General features: G+C 38.9%; 1 protein-coding gene across 3 annotated transcripts in view; it reads right to left on the reverse strand.

Moving 5' to 3' along the window:
* The window catches only part of WDR7 (WD repeat domain 7), a 301,626-nt gene that overhangs the window by 84,716 nt on the left and 197,723 nt on the right, over positions 1 to 19,187 (reverse strand). For all 3 annotated transcript variants that reach the window (XM_081078981.1, XM_081078980.1, XM_081078982.1), the window contains 2 exons: positions 12,292 to 12,478; positions 1,016 to 1,133 (listed from right to left, as the gene is read on the reverse strand). In XM_081078981.1, the coding sequence (XP_080935107.1) occupies positions 1,016 to 1,133; positions 12,292 to 12,478 (305 nt within the window). The remainder of the gene's footprint in view (positions 1 to 1,015; positions 1,134 to 12,291; positions 12,479 to 19,187) is intronic.

Here is a 19,187-nt window from a genome sequence, read left to right on the forward strand (position 1 = left end):
ACATACACTTGATATAAGTATGTAATATCTATAAAATATATAAACACATATATACATATGTTTTAAATACAGTGGAAACTACTTTAACACTGTGCACTATTAGAAAAACACACAGCCTTAAGTCTACAAATGTAGTTTAGCTATGAACAAAGTTCCACTGCCTCTATAAACTTATACAAGCTGCTATTAGGACCTTCCTTCCTTCGAGCTGTCTTTATGTCACAGATATTTGCTGCATGCCAATTAAGGGTGTCTCCGAGGCAGACACAGGCCCAATAGGTTTCAGGCTATCAGGGCAGACACAAAGGTATTTATTTAGTATTTTAAAAATTCATCACAGCTAACGGAAAAACAACTCCGAAAGAGCCCAAACCCCGTGGACATTATTCATGCTGAAATGGAACAAACCTTTGCAAAAATTTAGGAGCGTCTCATCGTTTCCTTTCTCTCCTGCTACTAAGACCTATAGGAAAGATCCTATAATTGGTTCATTGTTCTTTACTAGCTTTTCAGTTAGATGTGGGCAATTAGTTAGAACACTAAGAATGTGGGGATCAATTGGCATTCAAGTCTTTATCTGTGACATGTAATAGGAAAAACAATTAGCAAGTTTATGACTTACATTTTTGTTTACAGTTGGAAAGCCAGTGTTAAGTAAGAAGTTTGGTTTTGATTACAGGTAGATATACGTGTAAAATATGAACAAACACCTTTAATACACTTGAATTTGACTAAGCCTGACATAGTTCAGATTGAAAAATTATTGTTAGATATTTACAAGAGAATTAACTTCGAGAACAGAAATGAATAGGAAAGCACAAAATAATGAATGCACCTCCATGGAATTCAGGGTGCACGCACACAGGTAAAATGTATTCATTTCAGTACCAAATGATCAACTTGCTTTTTTCTACAACAACCTGGAAGGCTTTTTTGTGGATGTGGACCCTTAGCTCACAATGTCAAATAATTCCTCTAAATGAGAAGGCAGAACACACGGAGACGGTCCACTCACCTCTCTGGCTATAGTGGTGATGAAGGCGGGTGGTCTGGCAGTGGCAATGAGCGACAGGGCATGCCTAGCGGAGCGGGCGGAGTCGGCTGCTGGGCTCAAAGGCAGCCCCATTGTGATGCTAACCAGGGATCAGAAAAAAAGGAAAAAAGAAAAGAAGCATTAGAAATATAGACTGCAAAGATTAGACACAGCTTATAATGTCAGTTCAAGGTCAATGGGAGCACTCAAACAGTTAGAATATAATAGACTTACAACAATGAGCAGTGATTAGGAGTCAGGGTGTTCTGGCATCAAATACAAAATCGAATAATTAACCGTGAAGATTGAAAACAGTATGTGCATCTGTTCAAAGTGTTACAAACGCCTTGTTAACAAATTATCAAGAACTAGCGCTGAATCCATATCACAAAGCTCAGAATAAAGCAAGAACAAATATTTTGTTGGAAATCTTCAAATGTTTTCCTAAAAAGAAGTTAGAGGTAATTTGTTTATATGCTGCATGAAAAGGCTATATTTAAGGACATATATCTGAAAGGGAGCAAAATTCACTCCTGTTTATAAAATTATCAAAAAACTGAAAATGATGAAATTGTTTTTAGTATGTATATTATTTTCAGTTAATTCACTAGTACTGGTACTTTATCCCACACTCAATACTTTCAGAAGCAATCCGCTAGTCAGTATGTTCTGCCAATAGTTACGTTGTATTGATGCACAAATTATATTCACTGAGACTTATTCTCTCTCTATAAAGAACATACAGCCTGGCATTGTCCAGGCTATACATAAAAATATGTACATGATAAAATAAATCTTTCCAAACTGTGAGAATTTCCTGATAGGACAGTGACATTATATTCCTCTGACATCCCTAACATAAAAAAGATATTCTTCTGTTTCCAAGCTTCCTTCATATAGACTGCTGTGAAAAAGATTGAGTTTTAATTAAAATGCAGCATGTGAGCCACACATCAACTCTATTCAAGGTGTATTTTGTTATTTGGTAAGAGATCCAAGTATAGCTTCTCCCTCTGGTTAAATCATTTTGATATTTAAATATCTACGTAAAGTTATAAGAAGATCTGTCCTGCTCTAATTAGTCTGTGTGCTTCATGTGTAAACTGGGCTACCTTTACTAAAAATTCTCTAAAAGTGTATAGGTATTTCTATAACTGATCTAGCAATCATTATTTGAACTTTTAGTTGAAAATAAAGATTCATTCCGTAGGCACATCCATCATTGTTAAAAGAAGGTAAACTGATTACAGAAAATTCTGCTTATAGTTTCTTTGTGAGTGTTACGCTGCTTAAATCTTTGACTGAGAATATAACTGGCAAAGCAGGAACTCAGAGGAGAGAAGGGTGGTGAGCCTTCCTTTAATGTTTCCCACTAAAAAAAAAGATGTGAGCAAGAGGACAAACATATTGAACAATAAACAGAAGGAATGCACTGGAGGACGCATCATCCCCACGGAAGACCCTGATGCCTGGGGCACAGAAGGAGCTAGAAAGAGTTGAAGCAGCAAAGTATGGTGGAGTAGTCAGCGAGTTTCTTTTCTGGACTAAACTTTAATATTGAGAATTCAGCAAAAGAAATGTTTACTACGTGAGTAGTGCTGGGCTAGATTCCTAACTAATTATAAAGTTTAGATCATTAAATCAAGTTTGAAGACATTCAAAAACTAATGAAACTTTTTAGATACTCTATGATGTTTCCTTTTTTTTTCCCATCAATGTGGATAAGAGGTGCTGATAACACCTGACAGGCTAAAACAAATAAAAATGGTATGTTCATTGAATAATTCTGAACAAACCCAAATCAAATTTCAGAAGAGCAATAAAATTACAGATTACTGGGGATGGAAAAGATCCCCTAGGCAACATCTGGGCCAAGCAGTCAATCAGCCAGGGGAAAGGCGAGTCTATCTCCTAGGCTGCCTATCCCATTGCTGGAAGCATAATACAGAGGAAAGCGACTGGCCGTGGAACCCCCGGGCTGAAGTCAGGCTTTCTGGTGCTATCGCGTGTCCTCCTGTGTCTACCCCCAAACATCCCTCCCTACCAGGTGGGTGACATCAGCATGTTAAGGAAGACAAATCAGGTCCAGAGAAGTTCAGTGAGGAGTCATGGCGGTAGTGAATGTCTTTCAGGATAGCTGCTCTTTGGAGAAAATAAAGGGGGCAGGGGCTTGATGATATTTCGGATAATTGGGTTAATGAATTGGTAACATGACTCTCTCAGTCAGAGGCTTCGGATGAATGGTTAGGTCCTATCCCTGACAGAGGTTTCTAGTGGTCTGCTGTAGTACTTGGACTTCAGCTCTGTTTTGTTCAGCATCAATGGTGGTTTGAAGAAAGATACGGATGGACAATTATCAACTGATGTGGATATAAACTTGTAATGGAGAGCAACTGTATTAAATAACAGAATTGGGATGCAGAAAGTCCTCAAGAAGATCAAATTCAGCTAAACAAAGACGTCGTATACGTGGGTAAGACTTTACAGGTATGGGACAGGTGATACACTGCTCCACCGAGCTTACGAGACACACCTGCAGGGTGTATTTCAAACACGGGTATCTATGTCAGGGCTGTGGCTGCCTACAGAGCTAAGTTGTATCCAGGGAAATACAATGCTAGAGAAAGTGTGACCCTGCTGCACTTTAGGCTCTGGGTTCCAATCTGCCCTCCCCACGGATGTACTGCTCCCTTAGTTGCTAAGAGATGGGGTCTGGATTCTGCAGGACAAGAGTGACAGCATCTTCTGAGTCCAGATAAGTCATGTCCATTCTCAGCTGTGTGCTGCTGTGACCTCTTGCAGGTGGAAATCAGAGTTCTACTCACATACACTCATCACCCATGTCTAAGTGCTTTCTTCCACACTTTTCCTTGCTTGGGGGAGAAACATTTAGTGCAAAGCTGAGAATGGGGTGGGGCGGAAGGGAGAGAGAGAGAGAAAGAAGGAGTGGGAATGAATGAAAATGCATGTGCGTGTGCACCTGAGGGAGGGGGGGGTCAGCTGGCAGACTTTCAAGGCTCATGTCACAGTGACAAGTAGACAGCTCCCTGCACCCTTATGCTGTGCCCTGTGGCCACCCTACACTGCACAGCACAATGTCTGTCACGCGAGTATATTGAAATACCTGCTTGACACGGTTGATGAGAAGATTTAATGAGACAACAGCTGCAACACCATCCACCTCCGCTCTGCCCTATATTATATGTACGATAGATACTCCTTCTGACCAAAGTTGCCCCTCACAAACAGAAACAGTGAAAAGAAAATGAGATCAACTAACAACCGCTGACTGGCTTCGTTAACGTCACCCTTCCTCCATGTCAGCAAATGATCTTGTGAATTTGGGGCAATCAGTAAACGTCTTCCAGTACGAAGAGTGGTCAGGTTTGGTGATGCGTTGTGGGGTCTACAGAACTAGCTGTAGAGGAACGGAGAAGAAAGCTGACCGAAGGCATATAAAAGTACTGCCTGCTGAGTTGAGTGGAAGCTGGAAGACCCACCACGCTGTCGGGGCGTCAGTGTCTGCAGTTGAGTGACTCACGTCACTGGTGTCCAGCAGCGAGTGCGGGACTGCACGACACGCACAGATCTATTGCTCTGAGGTCAGGGCTCAGCAGTGACCTTTAGAGCATCCGCTGCGCAAAAGTGGGAGGGTTGTAGGTGTGATAACAGGAAGGAGTTGCCAAGGCTCAGGAGAAGAAGAGAACCCTGTATCTCTCCTCTGTGGTCTAGTCAATGTGCCATCACCAGGGCAGTCTTCCCAAAACACCAACTTTACTTATGGTTACTCTGCTTACAAACCTCCAGTGGCTCCTTCTCCTTCTAAGGAAGATCTTCATCTCCGTGGCTTCAGACTCTAGACCTTCCATAGTCTAGTTTCGCTAATTTACAACTTGGTTTCTTTCAACACTAATCCTCCTGAGGCAGGCTAATGTCAAAATTGGTCTCCAAAATTCTATTCCTTTTTTTATGGTAGTATTTTGCTAATGCTTTTCCTTTACCCCTTTCCCTCCCCTCTGTTCAATTCTTGTGGAAGCGCACGTGTATTTTGCAATTGCTGTCGCAAAGCCCTTCTACCAAAACAAAAACCACCCACGACACCACCACTTTGTTCTGGGCCCTTCGCACTGAATCCCATCCTGTTGGGCATGAGGAATTTGTTTTGTATTGTAAACTCCATGCAGAGAGGGACCATGCCTGCTAATCAAGAGCCTCCCCCCAAAGTGCCTAGGACAGCCCTTCGACAGAGCAGCTGTTCAACAGTTATGTACTAAGTGAAGTTACCTAGCCAATTCAGCAGGAAAAAAAAATCACTTAAGCCAGTTATTTGACTGAATTGACCAGGCAATGAAGTCAAAGTAATTGATCTGGTAGTCCCAACAGACAGTCTAATTCTGCATATAGTTATGTTTGAAGTCAAGAGTGCATTGTGCGTGTGATATATATTTTAATGTGGGATTCTAACTGAGTGAAAAAGGACCATATCATCAGAGGTGAAATTAAAGCAGTGTCTGCCTTATTCTGGAATCCATATGTAAACACAGAACTCACTCTTTTCATCTGATCCTGCTTATCTGGCTATTATGCAGATCATTTGTTATGTAGCTTTATAGGTTGGGCCTTTGGTGTCCATCTTTATTCTAAAAAAATATGATATGACACACTCTATTTTACTCAGCATTTCAGTATACATATCCAATATGAAATACCCGAGATGATAGATATTATAAATAAAAACATGAATAGAAAAATAGGCCACTCAGGCTGAACTCATTCCTTCCATGACTGCTCATTAATCCTGTTCTAACCCTTATTCCCTTGCAGTAAAAGCATTTTAAAAGTTACATGTCAGACCACTTCAGTTAAATGTCACTGTCTACAATTGTCAGACTTGCCCATCTGTCAAATTAAGGTATGCTGTAAGGGAATATTCAGGGGAAAAAAGTACTTAAACTTTCATTGAATAGCCCACAAATCACGGTCTGAATGATGTCATGGACGAATGTTTGTGTCCTCCCTTAAAATTCATATTGTGAAATCCTTACCCCACGGTGATGGTTATTTAAAGATAGGCCTTTGGGATTAAAAGAGGTCATGAGGGTGGGGCCCTCGTGATGGGATTAGTGCCCTTATAAGAGACATCAGAGAGCTTACTTTGTCTCTCCTCAATTGTGAGCACAAAGGAGTCATGTCAGCACACAGCAAGATGGCCTAGAAGCCAAGAGAAGAGGACTCAGAGAGTAAAACCTACTTTCCCAACATCTTGATCTTGGACTTCCAAGCCTCCAGAACTGTGAGAAATACCTTTCTTTTGTTTACGGTATTTTGTTAGAGTGGTCCAAGCTGAGTAGGACAAACAGTAACAGGGCTTTGAAAACACTCCTTATTGAAAACAAAAACTAAAATAATTTTGGAAACACATGCTTAATAACATCTGGGAATTCTATCTTATCCCTTCTAGCAAAACAGTGTGTTAACGATTGTTTTTAATGCAATAAGAAATCTTTAATTCCCGTTATGTTGGACCTTAATTAGCTAATTCATAACTGACATTAATTTCCTCAACTCAAAGATGGCAATTCTTCCAACAAGTACTTATCTTTTAGAGCTGTTTCCTATATGCTGTATACATTTACAATGAATAAAACAATGCTAACATGACTTAGTTAAATGGTTTCCTCAGATTATAAATTTCCTACTAAAAATAAATGTCATGTGAATAGGAAAAATACTTGAAATACAGAATTCTAAAGCACCTCAGTGTTTATATGACTTTCTCCACTCTCAGTCCCTCAAATTTAAAAAATATGGTTGACATCTGACTTCAAATGCCAACTCTTTTTCTCCAACTCTATATGGTTCAAAGAGTATCCCTCTAACATACTGTGCCCACCTATATGTTATCAAAGCATGTGTAGCTTCCAGATACTACATGTTTCTCTCTTAACATTTGGTAAACTGAATGTTCCAGAAAAGCAATGGTCTTGTGTAATTTATTAACATCCCTTAGTCGTGGCAGTATGAGACGAAACACTGGCCACCTTCAGAAGCCAAGGCCCTCAGGGCTCTGCCATTCTCTTTCAGGATAAAGGCCCTGAAACATAAACTAGGAAAATAGAACCCACATTACAGACCACAACACATAGAGATGTAAGTCAAGCCTTCAAAAAAACACAAGGATTTTTCTGTTCCTTTATAAAGTAGGATTTTCTACTGTTTCTAACATTTTATCAATGGGTGCATAATCATATTGATCTAACAAATATATGGATTTGTAAAAAACATAATACTGCCTTTTTCTATTTTCTCTGCAATTAGCTGGGGATAGCTTGCCCTATGATCTCAATGAAGTACAGCCTCCGTTTTAGAGTAAACAGTTCATTACGAATGATGATTCGTTTACAAATAACCATTCATCTAAAAAACCCCTCACCTCAGATTCTACCTGTGGGTCACATGTCATAGAAAACATAGCACAATCATACAGTACGGGAGCAGCAAAACGGGAGTGGGAAGACCTAAGTGACAGTCTTAGCTCTTACAGTACCACTGTGACCTCAGACACGTTGTTTGAACTCTCTCATCCTTCTTTTTACTTAATAGCATATTGAGGGCATTGGATCAGATGCTGAAGATTTTCATCTCTAAGATTTTCATCTCTAAAATTCGATGACATTATTAAATGTTTATTGCATGTAAACTACTTGACAGTTGTGAATAAGAATAAACGCATCACACATGGCCCAAGCACTCAAGAAGCTTACTGATATTTAAAATAGGCTTTTACTTTCTAGAAGGCACAAAATTCTCAATGAATATGATTTCATTAAATATATTTTTAAAATCTGAAAGTACACTGAAAATTCTGAGTTCACTACGTTTACGTCCTTTTATTAGGTTGCTTTAGATTTAGGACTCAGTTGGTCTTTCATTCTGTGATGTTAGATGTTGAATGCAAGATGGTGTGGTGTAAAGAGAGTGGCTTTTGGAGTCAGTGAGACCTGGGTTTGAACCCCATCTTTTTCACTGACCAGAGACAATAGATCTGGTTTTTTCTCATCTGCAAAATGCTAAATATAGAGCCTACTTTTGAGCTTCCCTATATTTGGATGGAAATATCTGTGGTGTGTACAGCTCAGAAACTCATAGGGAGCAAAAATTCAATAAGAGGACTGCATCCCATACCTCTGTTTCCTTATCTAGTGCTAGGTATGTGGCAGGTGCTACAAGCAAGGAAAAACAATGCATTAACACTCTTTATAAAGGAAAAGGTAAAACCAATGTTCTCTTTGACCCTAATTCTATTCCCCAGAGATAACTGGGAAGGAAATGATATTAGAGTTTTAGATGGGAGCATCCCACAATTTAAGTTCTGCAAGGAATAAATGAATAAAATTAGTTAAAAGAAGTATTTACTTTCGCTCGCCATATGTTTTCAGGTATTATTCGGCATCTTTTGGGTGTGCTTTCCCATCTCTGTCCCATTGCCTGTCCTCTCCTCATAATCATCCAAATGAAAGATTCATAGGATACTCTTCCTTGCACACTTTCTGATTACCCAGCTCTCTGTCTCTTCTCCTGCTCTGAATGTCCAGACCTTTACTCTCCTTCTCACTTCACATCACGCTATCTCCAGGCAGCTCTTGTCTTTCCTGTAAGACTGCAAGTGCTCTGGAGACAGGCTCTTGCTTGATGTACAACTGCCCGAAGACTAACACGGTCCCTTACACATACCGGGTCCTCAAGAAATGCCTGCTTAGTTTATAAACAGTTTCAAATTTGGAAAAAAATATTTGAATACATTGGAAAATAACTGGTGAGATTTTGATTTCATAGATGTAAAATTCTAAGACATATTTCTAAAATAAACACATTATTAATTCTGGAAAAATACTCTATTAATGTTGAGCCATAGATAGCTGTTGTCGGAGACCTCCCAGGAGTCATCTCTGACCGAGGATGTTGATATACGGAAGAGAAAGAAAATAAACTGTGTGCTACTCTGCGTTTTCCAGAGTAACATAGCAGGCCCCTCCCTAAGAACCCATCCCTCATAAACTCACAAGAATGAGAATAAAGAGGAAAACACTGCCTGTGTGTTTTCTTTTGCAATAAACATGAAGTTAAATTTTAAAAAGCATAAGCCGAATGTAAAAGCTTATTCAGAAGGCAGGTTTAACATCACAGAAGGTAAGCAGCTGTGCGCTGTGCATACACAGCACCTCCGACACAAAGAGGGAGGGGCGGCCCGGGAGGGCACCTGAGTGAAAGGTGCACGCGGCACATGGCACCCCCCGCACACGTCGCTGCTCTTTTTCTCCCCATTTCAGTCCTTCTGCAGCCTGTCCTGGGTGTCATGGTGTAACAGGCCATTTTCAATCTCAATCTTGTTATAGATTAATAAGCAAACATTTTCTTGCTTATTATGCAATTTATCATGATGAAAATTACATTGGACTCCTCAAGGCTAAATGCTGATACATTCATTTATTCAAAGCTGTGTATAGAGTCATACTAATCTTCATGACAGAAAAGGATACAATAGCAAGGTGTAAATTACCTACTGAAAAACTCTAGTATTTGTATCTGTAGACATACTACATGTAGGTAAAATATCAGTGCATCTCTTTCTGTTTGCTGATATCAGCTTCATGTAGATTTATTTAAAAACACAATAAAATATTAAATACTAAAAATAAAAACCCATCACTTCTCCCAGGCAATGAAATAGGCATGCACACTGGTGAAACTGTGTTTTTAGATCAGATTTGAAAATAATGTAAAAAATTAGGCAAAAGTAAAATTTTAGACAGTCAAAAAATGTTAAAAGCTTCTCAAGATAACCAGGAGAGCTGTGGTAACAGAAGTCAGCAATGGACTCTTGGGAGGGTGTCCATGGCAGCTGCAGCCAAGGGAAGGACAGAGGTTGAAAGCATGTTCTGGGCTTTGCACAGAACTCATGAGCTCACATTCCCCCCAGTTCTCTGACCTCCGGTATCCAGACACTATCCTGGCTACCACTATGTTGTTCATTCTGGAAACAGGCAGTTCTTGATCTGTTGAACTACAGGAAAAGGACAATGGCATCACGACCATACTACCACCATAGAGGTAACGTCCATTTAATCTCTTAATATGCACTAATACTCTTTTAAGCACTTTGCAAATAATGAACTCATTTACCAGCAACCTTGTGAGGTAGGTACTTTAATTAGCCCCAACTTATAGATGGAACCAGGGTAGAAAGGTGTAGTAATTTGCTGAAAGGTATATAGCTAGAAAGACACAGGTGAAGTCTAGGAAGCATGGCAATACAAGAGGTGACAGGGGAGGGCAGTTGCCTACATTTGAAATGAATACCCTCCTTCTGTCAATCAACCTTGGGACTTAGGACTGGGAGTGCCCAATCTGTAGACAAAGCCAAGTATTCCAGTCTAGCCTTCACTTGTTTTTCTGGTCACTGCTTTCTGAGCATAGAGTGGCCAGCAGAAAGACTACAGCCCAAAGCATGCTGACACCAAAGAGAACTGTGGGATATGAGAAAGGCAACCATGATGAAAAGGCAGAGAACTCTAGTTTTTTAACAGAGATTAACAGTGACAAGAATGAAATTCCATTCATTGAGAAAATCAAAGAAGAGGTAACATTTACATCAAGAGAGGCATCATGGGACAGTTTGAGAATTCCTACCACTAGGAATTCACACTCACAACCAGAAAATGTGTTGGGGAGGATGTGGAGAAAATGGAACTCTTATATATTGCTGGTAGGAAAGTAAAATGGTGCAGCCACTATGGAAAATAGTGGTTCCCCAATAATACCGTGTTTCCCCGAAAATAAGACCTAGCCGAACCATCAGCTCTAATGCGTCTTTTGGAGCAAAAATTAATATAAGACCCAGTATTATATTATATTGTATTATATTATATTATATTGTATTATATTATTACTATATTAGGACAGGACTTATAGTAAAATAAGACAGGGTATTATATTAATTTTTGCTCCAAAAGACTCATTAGAGCTGATTGTACGGCTAGGTCTTATTTTCAGGGGAACACGGTAAGTAAAACATAGAATTACCATATGACACAACAATTCCATTTTTAGGTATCTACCCAAGAGAAATGAAAGTAGGTATTCAAACAAATACCTATATAAGAAATGTTTACAGCAGCTCTATTCACAATAGCCAAAAGGTGGAAACAACCCAATGTCCATCAAAAGATAAATGTATAAACAAAATGTGGTATATCCATAGAATGGAATATTATTTGGCTATAAAAAATTAAGTTTTGATATGCAACAACATGAATGAATCTTGAAAACATGCTAAGTGAAAGAAGCAAGACACAAAAGGCCACATGTTACTTAATTCTACTCCCATGAAATATTCAGAATAGGCAAATTCATAGAGACAGAAAACATTAGTGATTTCCAGGAACTGGTGGGAGGGGAGAAAGTGGAGTGATTGCTTAATGGGTATAGAGTTTCCATTTGGGGTGACCACTACTGGGAACTTGACAGTGGTGATGGCTGCATAACATTGTAAATGCACTTAATGTCACAGAATTACGTACTTTAAGATGATTATAGTGGTAAATTTCATGTTATGTGTATTATACTAAGGAAAAAAAAAAAGACTTCCTCCAGGAATCAGGAGGCTGAGTTCTCAAGTCAACACCAATCACCCACCTCCCAAAGCCTAGCCATTTGGTTATCAAGTGTTTTCCACTTCATTTTAGCTACTCCCTTAGCTCATCTTCCTATTCCATTACTCTCATCATTGCTTCCCTGGCTCACCGAAACCCCCTTATGGCTGATCTTTTGCTCTATGCAAATAAAACCTCAATAAAGTAGATTTAAAAATTAAAATGAACGCAAAGAAGGAATTCCCCAAACTATTTGGTCACCTATTCTATTAGTAAAACATTTTTGGGCAAGTGTATATATCATTTCCCTTATAAATGATACGTTTATACTATCATTTACACTATCACTATTAGCTAGTAATATCTTAAGGCAGAATAAACATAATTTTAAAACTATGTTACTGATCAATCATTCATGGGTCAATGCTAAGTCCCAATGGTGTTAAAATGATAGGAACATACTTCCCTTTCATTATCCAAACCCCAAATTTCATATATAGAGCTATTTGTCTATTTTTCTATTGAAAACACAATTTATGGGTCATTGATGGCAAAACAAACGAACAAATCAAAACAAGAACAAATTAACTGGGAGTGAGCACATACTTGGCAAGTTGTTTCTCGGCATCAGCACAAAGTTCGAGAAGCCCCATGAGGACGGCAGACACATCCATGTAAGGCTCCCAAACTGTGAAACCGCGTCCAATCAGATCAATGGCTGTTCTCCGGATAGTGCTGTGTGCAGGAAGTTTGGGGCTCGGGGGCTGTAGCAGAAGGAACGTCAGTGCCTTGCCTACAGTTACAAGACAAAAGGCAGAGCAGTAATGTAATGTTACTTTTGTAATGTTTTCTTGGAAGTACATGTTCAAAACATAAACCACGTTGGATGTCTTTTTTTTTTTTTTAACTGAAACAGGGTTTTGAACAGTAAGACCATAAAAGATGTCAAGTTTATAGTTTGCTCAGCCACATGCTTTAAAGGGAATATTTGGGTTACAATATTTTATACCATATCCTAAAGTGTTTTAATTACATACAAATTATGGATAAATAACTATACATAATTTCATAACATATCAGGGATCCTCAACTTCAAACATTTCTCCCTACTCAGTCTTCTGGAGATGTCTTCAAATGACATGACATGTAGTTCTTCACCTTTCTTCTGTATCGAACAGAGTTCAAACACTTCCCACCAGTGACATGTCTCGTCACAGACAATGTTCATCCACAGGAATGAGGGATGGAGAAGGCAGACTTGGAATTTGAAAATGGCTCCGGTCCTAAGCCTGTGCCCCTACACATTCTGGTGCTCGGATTGAGGACGATGGTGTGAAGTGTACGGTCAGGTCTTCACTCAAGTATGTTAAATTAAAAACAGCTCAATAGGATGTTTTACATCTGATGACATGATCTAGATTTTAACTAACATGCACCACTTTATATGGAAGATAATGCTGACAGCTTGTACACTTGTGCCTAGAGGCTACTGAGCTGCAAAAGCCCATCTGCTTCAAAAGGCATTTTGACATTTAAAAAAGAAAAACACGAGGGACTGTGAAGAGCAAACTGCAATGTAGAAGAAGGTTTTTGTTTGTTCATTTATTTGTTTTTTGGGGGAAGAGACAAAACAATTTATAAACCATAGGACAGCATACCATATGGGTTAGGGGAGTGCAGGCTTTTGTCAGCTTTAAGACAAAAAATTGACCAGAGTTTCACAGCTTATTAGGGGGCAGGCTTAGGAAGGTACTTAGAGAACCTCAGCTTCCCTGTCTGTAACATGGGGATAGTAGTACCTATCTCTCAGGAGTGTTAAATGAATTAATCCAGGCAAAGTGTATTGTCGAGCACCCAGTGCTGGCAAGCACTCGGTAACGGCAGTCAGGGCTTGTGATTTCCCTTATAGCTGTTGAACTTGTCTGTCTTCAAAATGAAGAACATGGCATATAAACTTTAATGCATTCAACAAATAAAAACACTCATTTTATGTTATAACCGATTGTTAAATGAGAATGGATTGAAATGGAGGTGAAGAAAAATGAAGGCTATTGTCAAGCCAGGGTAAGAGTCTGTGAAGGCAGTCTGTAAATGAGTGGTTCTGAATTTCTTCTCATAGAATCCTTTAAGAATCTGTTGAAAGCCACCAGTCCTTTCCCCAGGAAACTATATACGTATCCCTATCCACCAAATCCTGCAGAAAATTATTCAGGAGGCCAGGGACCTTGGATTAACAACTCCTACAGTAAACTAAAAAGGTACATATGTAAGGAAAGCCTCCTAAAGAAAACACCCCCAATTCATACTTCATTCATGCATGTATTTGTAAATTTTACTCTCGTCCTTAGCCATTTCCAAATTAATATGGAAAACTTCAAGTTTTGTGAGCCATAAAAGTATAAACTCCTTTAAAAAAGTGATCCCCTGTTCTCTCTTTTGTGCAGCACTTACGTGTCCTTACCACATGATATTTTACAATATAAGCATTTCTGTGCATTTCCCTGTTCCTAAGTTTGTGAGCTTCTTGAGGGTAGGACTGTGTTTCACATAACTCTGCATTTCCCAAATCACCAAGTACAGTGTTTTGTGCACATCATGGACCTAAAGTGGAAAATAAATCAGCCTTTTATGGCACGTACATTTCTAAAGCAGCTCCCTGCCCCAGTTTGTCAGTATTGTATTTCAAAGTGTCAAGAAAGCAGCCACTTTCCCGTTTATTCTTTACTTCTAGGAAGTTGCAGGAGCTGCACAGAAACCCCACTACGTTCTCTGCAGACGTCCTGAATTGAAGGACTAGGGCTCCCTGGAGGTGTAGCCTCAGAAGTAATACTGCAAAGGGGAAGTAAAGTTTCCTATGTACAATGTTTTATGGCATTTCAATCATCATTTTCCTTAACTGCACTCTACCATTTCTGCATTCATGGCGGGTGGGAGCCTTCGGGCCAGACCAGGGACCAGGTTGGTTCCTCACGGTCTCTGTGGTGGGATCGCTACAGGCAGCTGGCTCACCACGCTGACAATTTTTTCCTGAGAGCAATAATAAACAGGAAGTGGCACATTGCTTGATATTTTCCATCATTTTTCTGACAAAGTGGGAAGGACAGCATAGGAGATATGATCACTTGCCCTCCCATGAAATGACAGGAAAGGGAAAATAGTAAGGGTTCTCCAAAAGACACCTGGCCCTGTAACAGCCCCCAGGGTGCCTGCTGCTCCACTGCAAAGTGGGATCTCCCCTCAGCGACGGGCCCAGCTGAGCAGGAAACACAGGTTCCCTGTAGGACCGCCAGTCCTCCCCTTAAATCGCTTCCTGTCACTCAGTGAGCTTGTAAGCAAAATTCTCCCACGGCAGCTCTCCTTCTTTAGTTCAACTCAGAATGAAGATCCCCACAATTCTGGAGGGACAGTTTTTATAGTTCTGGCAGGGCATGTGTGGGGCATCGAGAGAAGCGGAGAGAAAAATGGCCCGTTTAACATACTAATTTTAAATCTCCTAGTAAGAGTATGATTGTTTTTTCCAATGGTCTGTTTTGGACCATACGAAATTCCACATCTATCTCTGACAACTTACTCAAAAAAAACAAACAAACAAAAAAAAAACCCATGTAAATAATAGAAGAGGAAGAGGATTTTCAAGTTAAACCTTTTGGTTTCTAACCCTGTTGATTCATAGGATGCTTACGACTTTAAAGCTACTGGCAATGATGACACTGTGGTTCTGAAGGAATAATCCAGAAGGCCTAAAGCTTCCAACTTCCTAATCATACATTCTTTCTGGAACCAAGCTTTAAAAAATGGTTGTGTTAATAAAAATGGATATATATGCTTATTCTTTTCTGAACTTACATCATATTCTCTAATGTAAGGTTGATTTAACTTATAATCCCATATAATGTAGGTACTCTGCAAAGAGAACCAAGGTGATGAAGAAGCTAAAGTTAAGATAACGATAGTACCTTCTCAGATTGATAGAAAAAGTCTCATGATGGAATTTTATGATTTTGGTTTCTCTCTCAGAATTTTTCTTAAGTCTTTGGTACCCCATAAAGTTGCACCTGTATAGGATGGATCTAATTTTGTACAGAAATACAGATTTACTTATTTTATGCAAATAGCCCATTATTCCATAGTGCCTCACTGAGTAAGCAAGGTGGAAGTGATGCTATCATTTGCCATCATGATTGACTCTCCAGGGGCAGTATTAAAAAGTTCAACAAACTGGCCTGACATTCTTTAAGGCTTTCCATAATTTGGTCCCAATCTATCCATCCAAAGATTCGTGTAATAACTAGTTATAGAATATTACTATATTGTACTAAGTGCTGGGGAAATTTCCTTCCCCTCAAGGAAATTCATTCTAGTTCAGGAGATAGATGAGCAAACAGGTCATTTGAATATATTACGAACAGTGTAACATTTATAAGCACAAACTATCACGGCAGAGCTTAGCAGAGACACTTAACCCCATCTTTGGGGTATGAGAAGGCTTCCAGGGAAAGATGACATCTAGAGAAAACCTAAAGAATAAGTAGGAGTTAGCCACTAAAAGGGGAGAAAACACTCCAGGAAGAGAGAATAGATGTCTACAGACCTGGGAATGAGCAAAAATGTAGCAGGATCAAGAGATTACACAAAGTTCAATATGGCTGGAAATCTTGTTGGGAGGAAGGGAAAGGGTTGAGGCAATGGACAAGGGGAAAGAGGGCAAGGAGGATGAAATAAAACAGTGAGGACAGGTTCTTAGAGCCTGATCACAAAGGGCCTTCCTTGCCTTGCTAAGAGTCTGTTGATTCTGGTGACAATGGGGAACCACTGGAAAGTTTTAATCAAAGGAGAGGTATGATCAGATTTTCATTTTAGAAAATCAATACTTGGGCTGTCTTGTGATTAGAAAGGAGCAAGCCCTGCTGCCTTTTTAATTGTGATCCACTCATCCCCAGCCAAATGGATTGAGTAGAATCATAGAAGTTTTGAATTCAAAGGACTTTAGAAAAATCTGAATCTATTCCTATGTTTGGATGAGGTACCTGAGAACCACGGAAGGCAAGTGGCTAGCTGCAGGCCTGGTAAGACTCCCGGCCTCTGTTGTTTGGGGCATAGGTAATGACGACCACACATCTGTGCACACAACATACGTCTTTATAACCAGGTTTTATTCATGACACTCTACCCAACCACGGATTGAAAACTATATCCTTTATGACCAATCTCCTCCTCCTTCTGAATTATGGAATAATTGAAGCTATAGTTGCCAGAGTCTCCCCAAAACAGAAACTTAAATAAATTATATGTTTTATCTTTTCTCACACAATGAGAAGGCTGCTATCACAGATTCAACATCTAAAAATGGCCGTACCATGATCCTATAATGTTTTGGCTCTAACTTAGTTGCATCACGGTCACAAAATGGTTAATTGCACACCCAACACTGCATCCATCTTCCAAGCAGGAAAAGGGACAAGGCTGAAGGGCAAAAGAACAGGTGCCAGTTAAGTTAAGCCCCCGTTTAAGGTCTGATTACATGTCATTGGCGAGAATCATATCATATAATAATTCCCTTACTTTCAAGGAAGGATGGGAAATGTAGTTTGTTAGCTGGACACACAGCCATCTTCCACAAAACTGAAGTTTTGTTCCCATGGAAGGTGAGAATGGTATTGCATAGGTAGCTAGAAATTTCTGTAACATCTTCCCTGCTTGACTTAGAGTGAAATTCTTATTATTAATATAGCAATTACTATCCATACATTAACAACAATCTAACATCTCTTGGCATTTATTCTACTGTCTAAAGCTAATTTTATTCTTTTCATTTTATTTTAATCTCTCTTCACATCTGCTAAATGACTAAGTTCCCTAGGACATATGAAAATTTATAAAAAATACTTTTATGTTTGTCATAGGCTTAGCACAGTCCTTTATATTCAGTAAGTACTTAATACATGTTGTTGCTTTCACAAATACTGAAAATTACTTTACATGATGTATGCCCAGCACAGCCAACAAAATTATACACAGATCAGAAATTTCCAAGAGCTTCTGCTGGCCCATATCAGGTTCTGACACTGTGGTGAAATGGTAAAAATATAAACAATGTAATGAGTCTTTTTCATAAAGCTAAATTGATTCAACTTAAAGGAGTTCTCATTCTAAAGTTATGTTCTTTCTACTTTTTTGGTAAATAAAAGTTTGTTTTTAATAAAATGATGAAGATAGTGGTATTTTTTAATGTTTGTACTCATCAAAAAAAACAACACAAAAAAACAAAAACACTGCTAAATAACCTCAAATTTTATTTTTGGAAATTGAACTGGCCCATGGTATCAAAAAGTTTGGAAACAACTGCTATTTGCAACATATTTACTGTCCAATGGAACTACAAGGGTACTTTCTCCCACTCTAAAGATCACAACTAATAAGTCCTATCACTGGTCACTGGCTCTTAACTGAGCTCACCAAGAGGCTCCTCACTGAACTTATTACGGGGTGGAATTCAGCATTATTCAGGTCAATCTGGGGCCATATTTAAGGTCAAGTCAAGGTCTTAAGTGTAATATAGGTGAGTGATACAGATAATGTGATGGCTCTATAGTGGGAATTTAGTGAGTAGCACTCCATCATCACCAACACCCCTGCATATCTAGTCAAATGTCCAAATAAACTACCAAAATTCAGACAGCCTCAGAACACTGGAAAACAAAACAAAACAAAACCCTTTAAAAAGCAGAAAGCACTAACATCCAGCATTGGCTAAATCACAATTAACTTAGACTCTCTGGCAGTTGAGAGACTCATTCTGTTGTCATGCAGTCAAGAGTAATTAATGACGATTAATGAGCTATTTTAGTGCTATTTTATCTCAAGCTTTTTGTGTGTATGTGTTCCAACTTCAATCTTACATTGCTTTTTTTTTAAAGCACGACAAAAGAGCAAAGCTGCAAGAAAATATTTACTCTCTGCTGTAACAGCAAAACGCTAAAGATGAGAAAAGGATTGAGACCGACAGCAAAATAAAGTCTATATGTAAACCGTGGTCCAAAAGCTGGCAGTATTATACTGTGGCTAACTCGTTGCTTTGCTTTGTCAAGATGAATATTGTCCAATCATGAATTGACCAATGAAAAACATCAATTTAAAAAATTTTTATAGTATCTGGCTGGTTATGATGACTAAGTCTTTGAAAAGATGAACATATAAACCATAAAATGCACACGCACACACACACACACACACACACGCTATTACTTAGGTAATAATGAATTTGTTTTCTGGAGCATTTATTCATTCTGTCAAAAAGTGTATACTCACTTTATTAACGCACCCTACAATTTCTGAATGCCTAGTACATGAAAACACTTTGTAAACTATAAATAGTTATATATTCCTGTAAGTATCAAGTATCAGTTTCAGTACCATCATTTGATAATACATAACACTTAGACTTTTACTTGCTGAAAACACACACATAGTCAACTGCCAGCTATATACACTAATAGAACATT

The sequence above is a fragment of the Rhinolophus hipposideros genome (genome assembly GCF_964194185.1).
Source record: "Rhinolophus hipposideros genome assembly, chromosome: 17".
NCBI classification, from domain to species: domain Eukaryota; kingdom Metazoa; phylum Chordata; class Mammalia; order Chiroptera; family Rhinolophidae; genus Rhinolophus; species Rhinolophus hipposideros.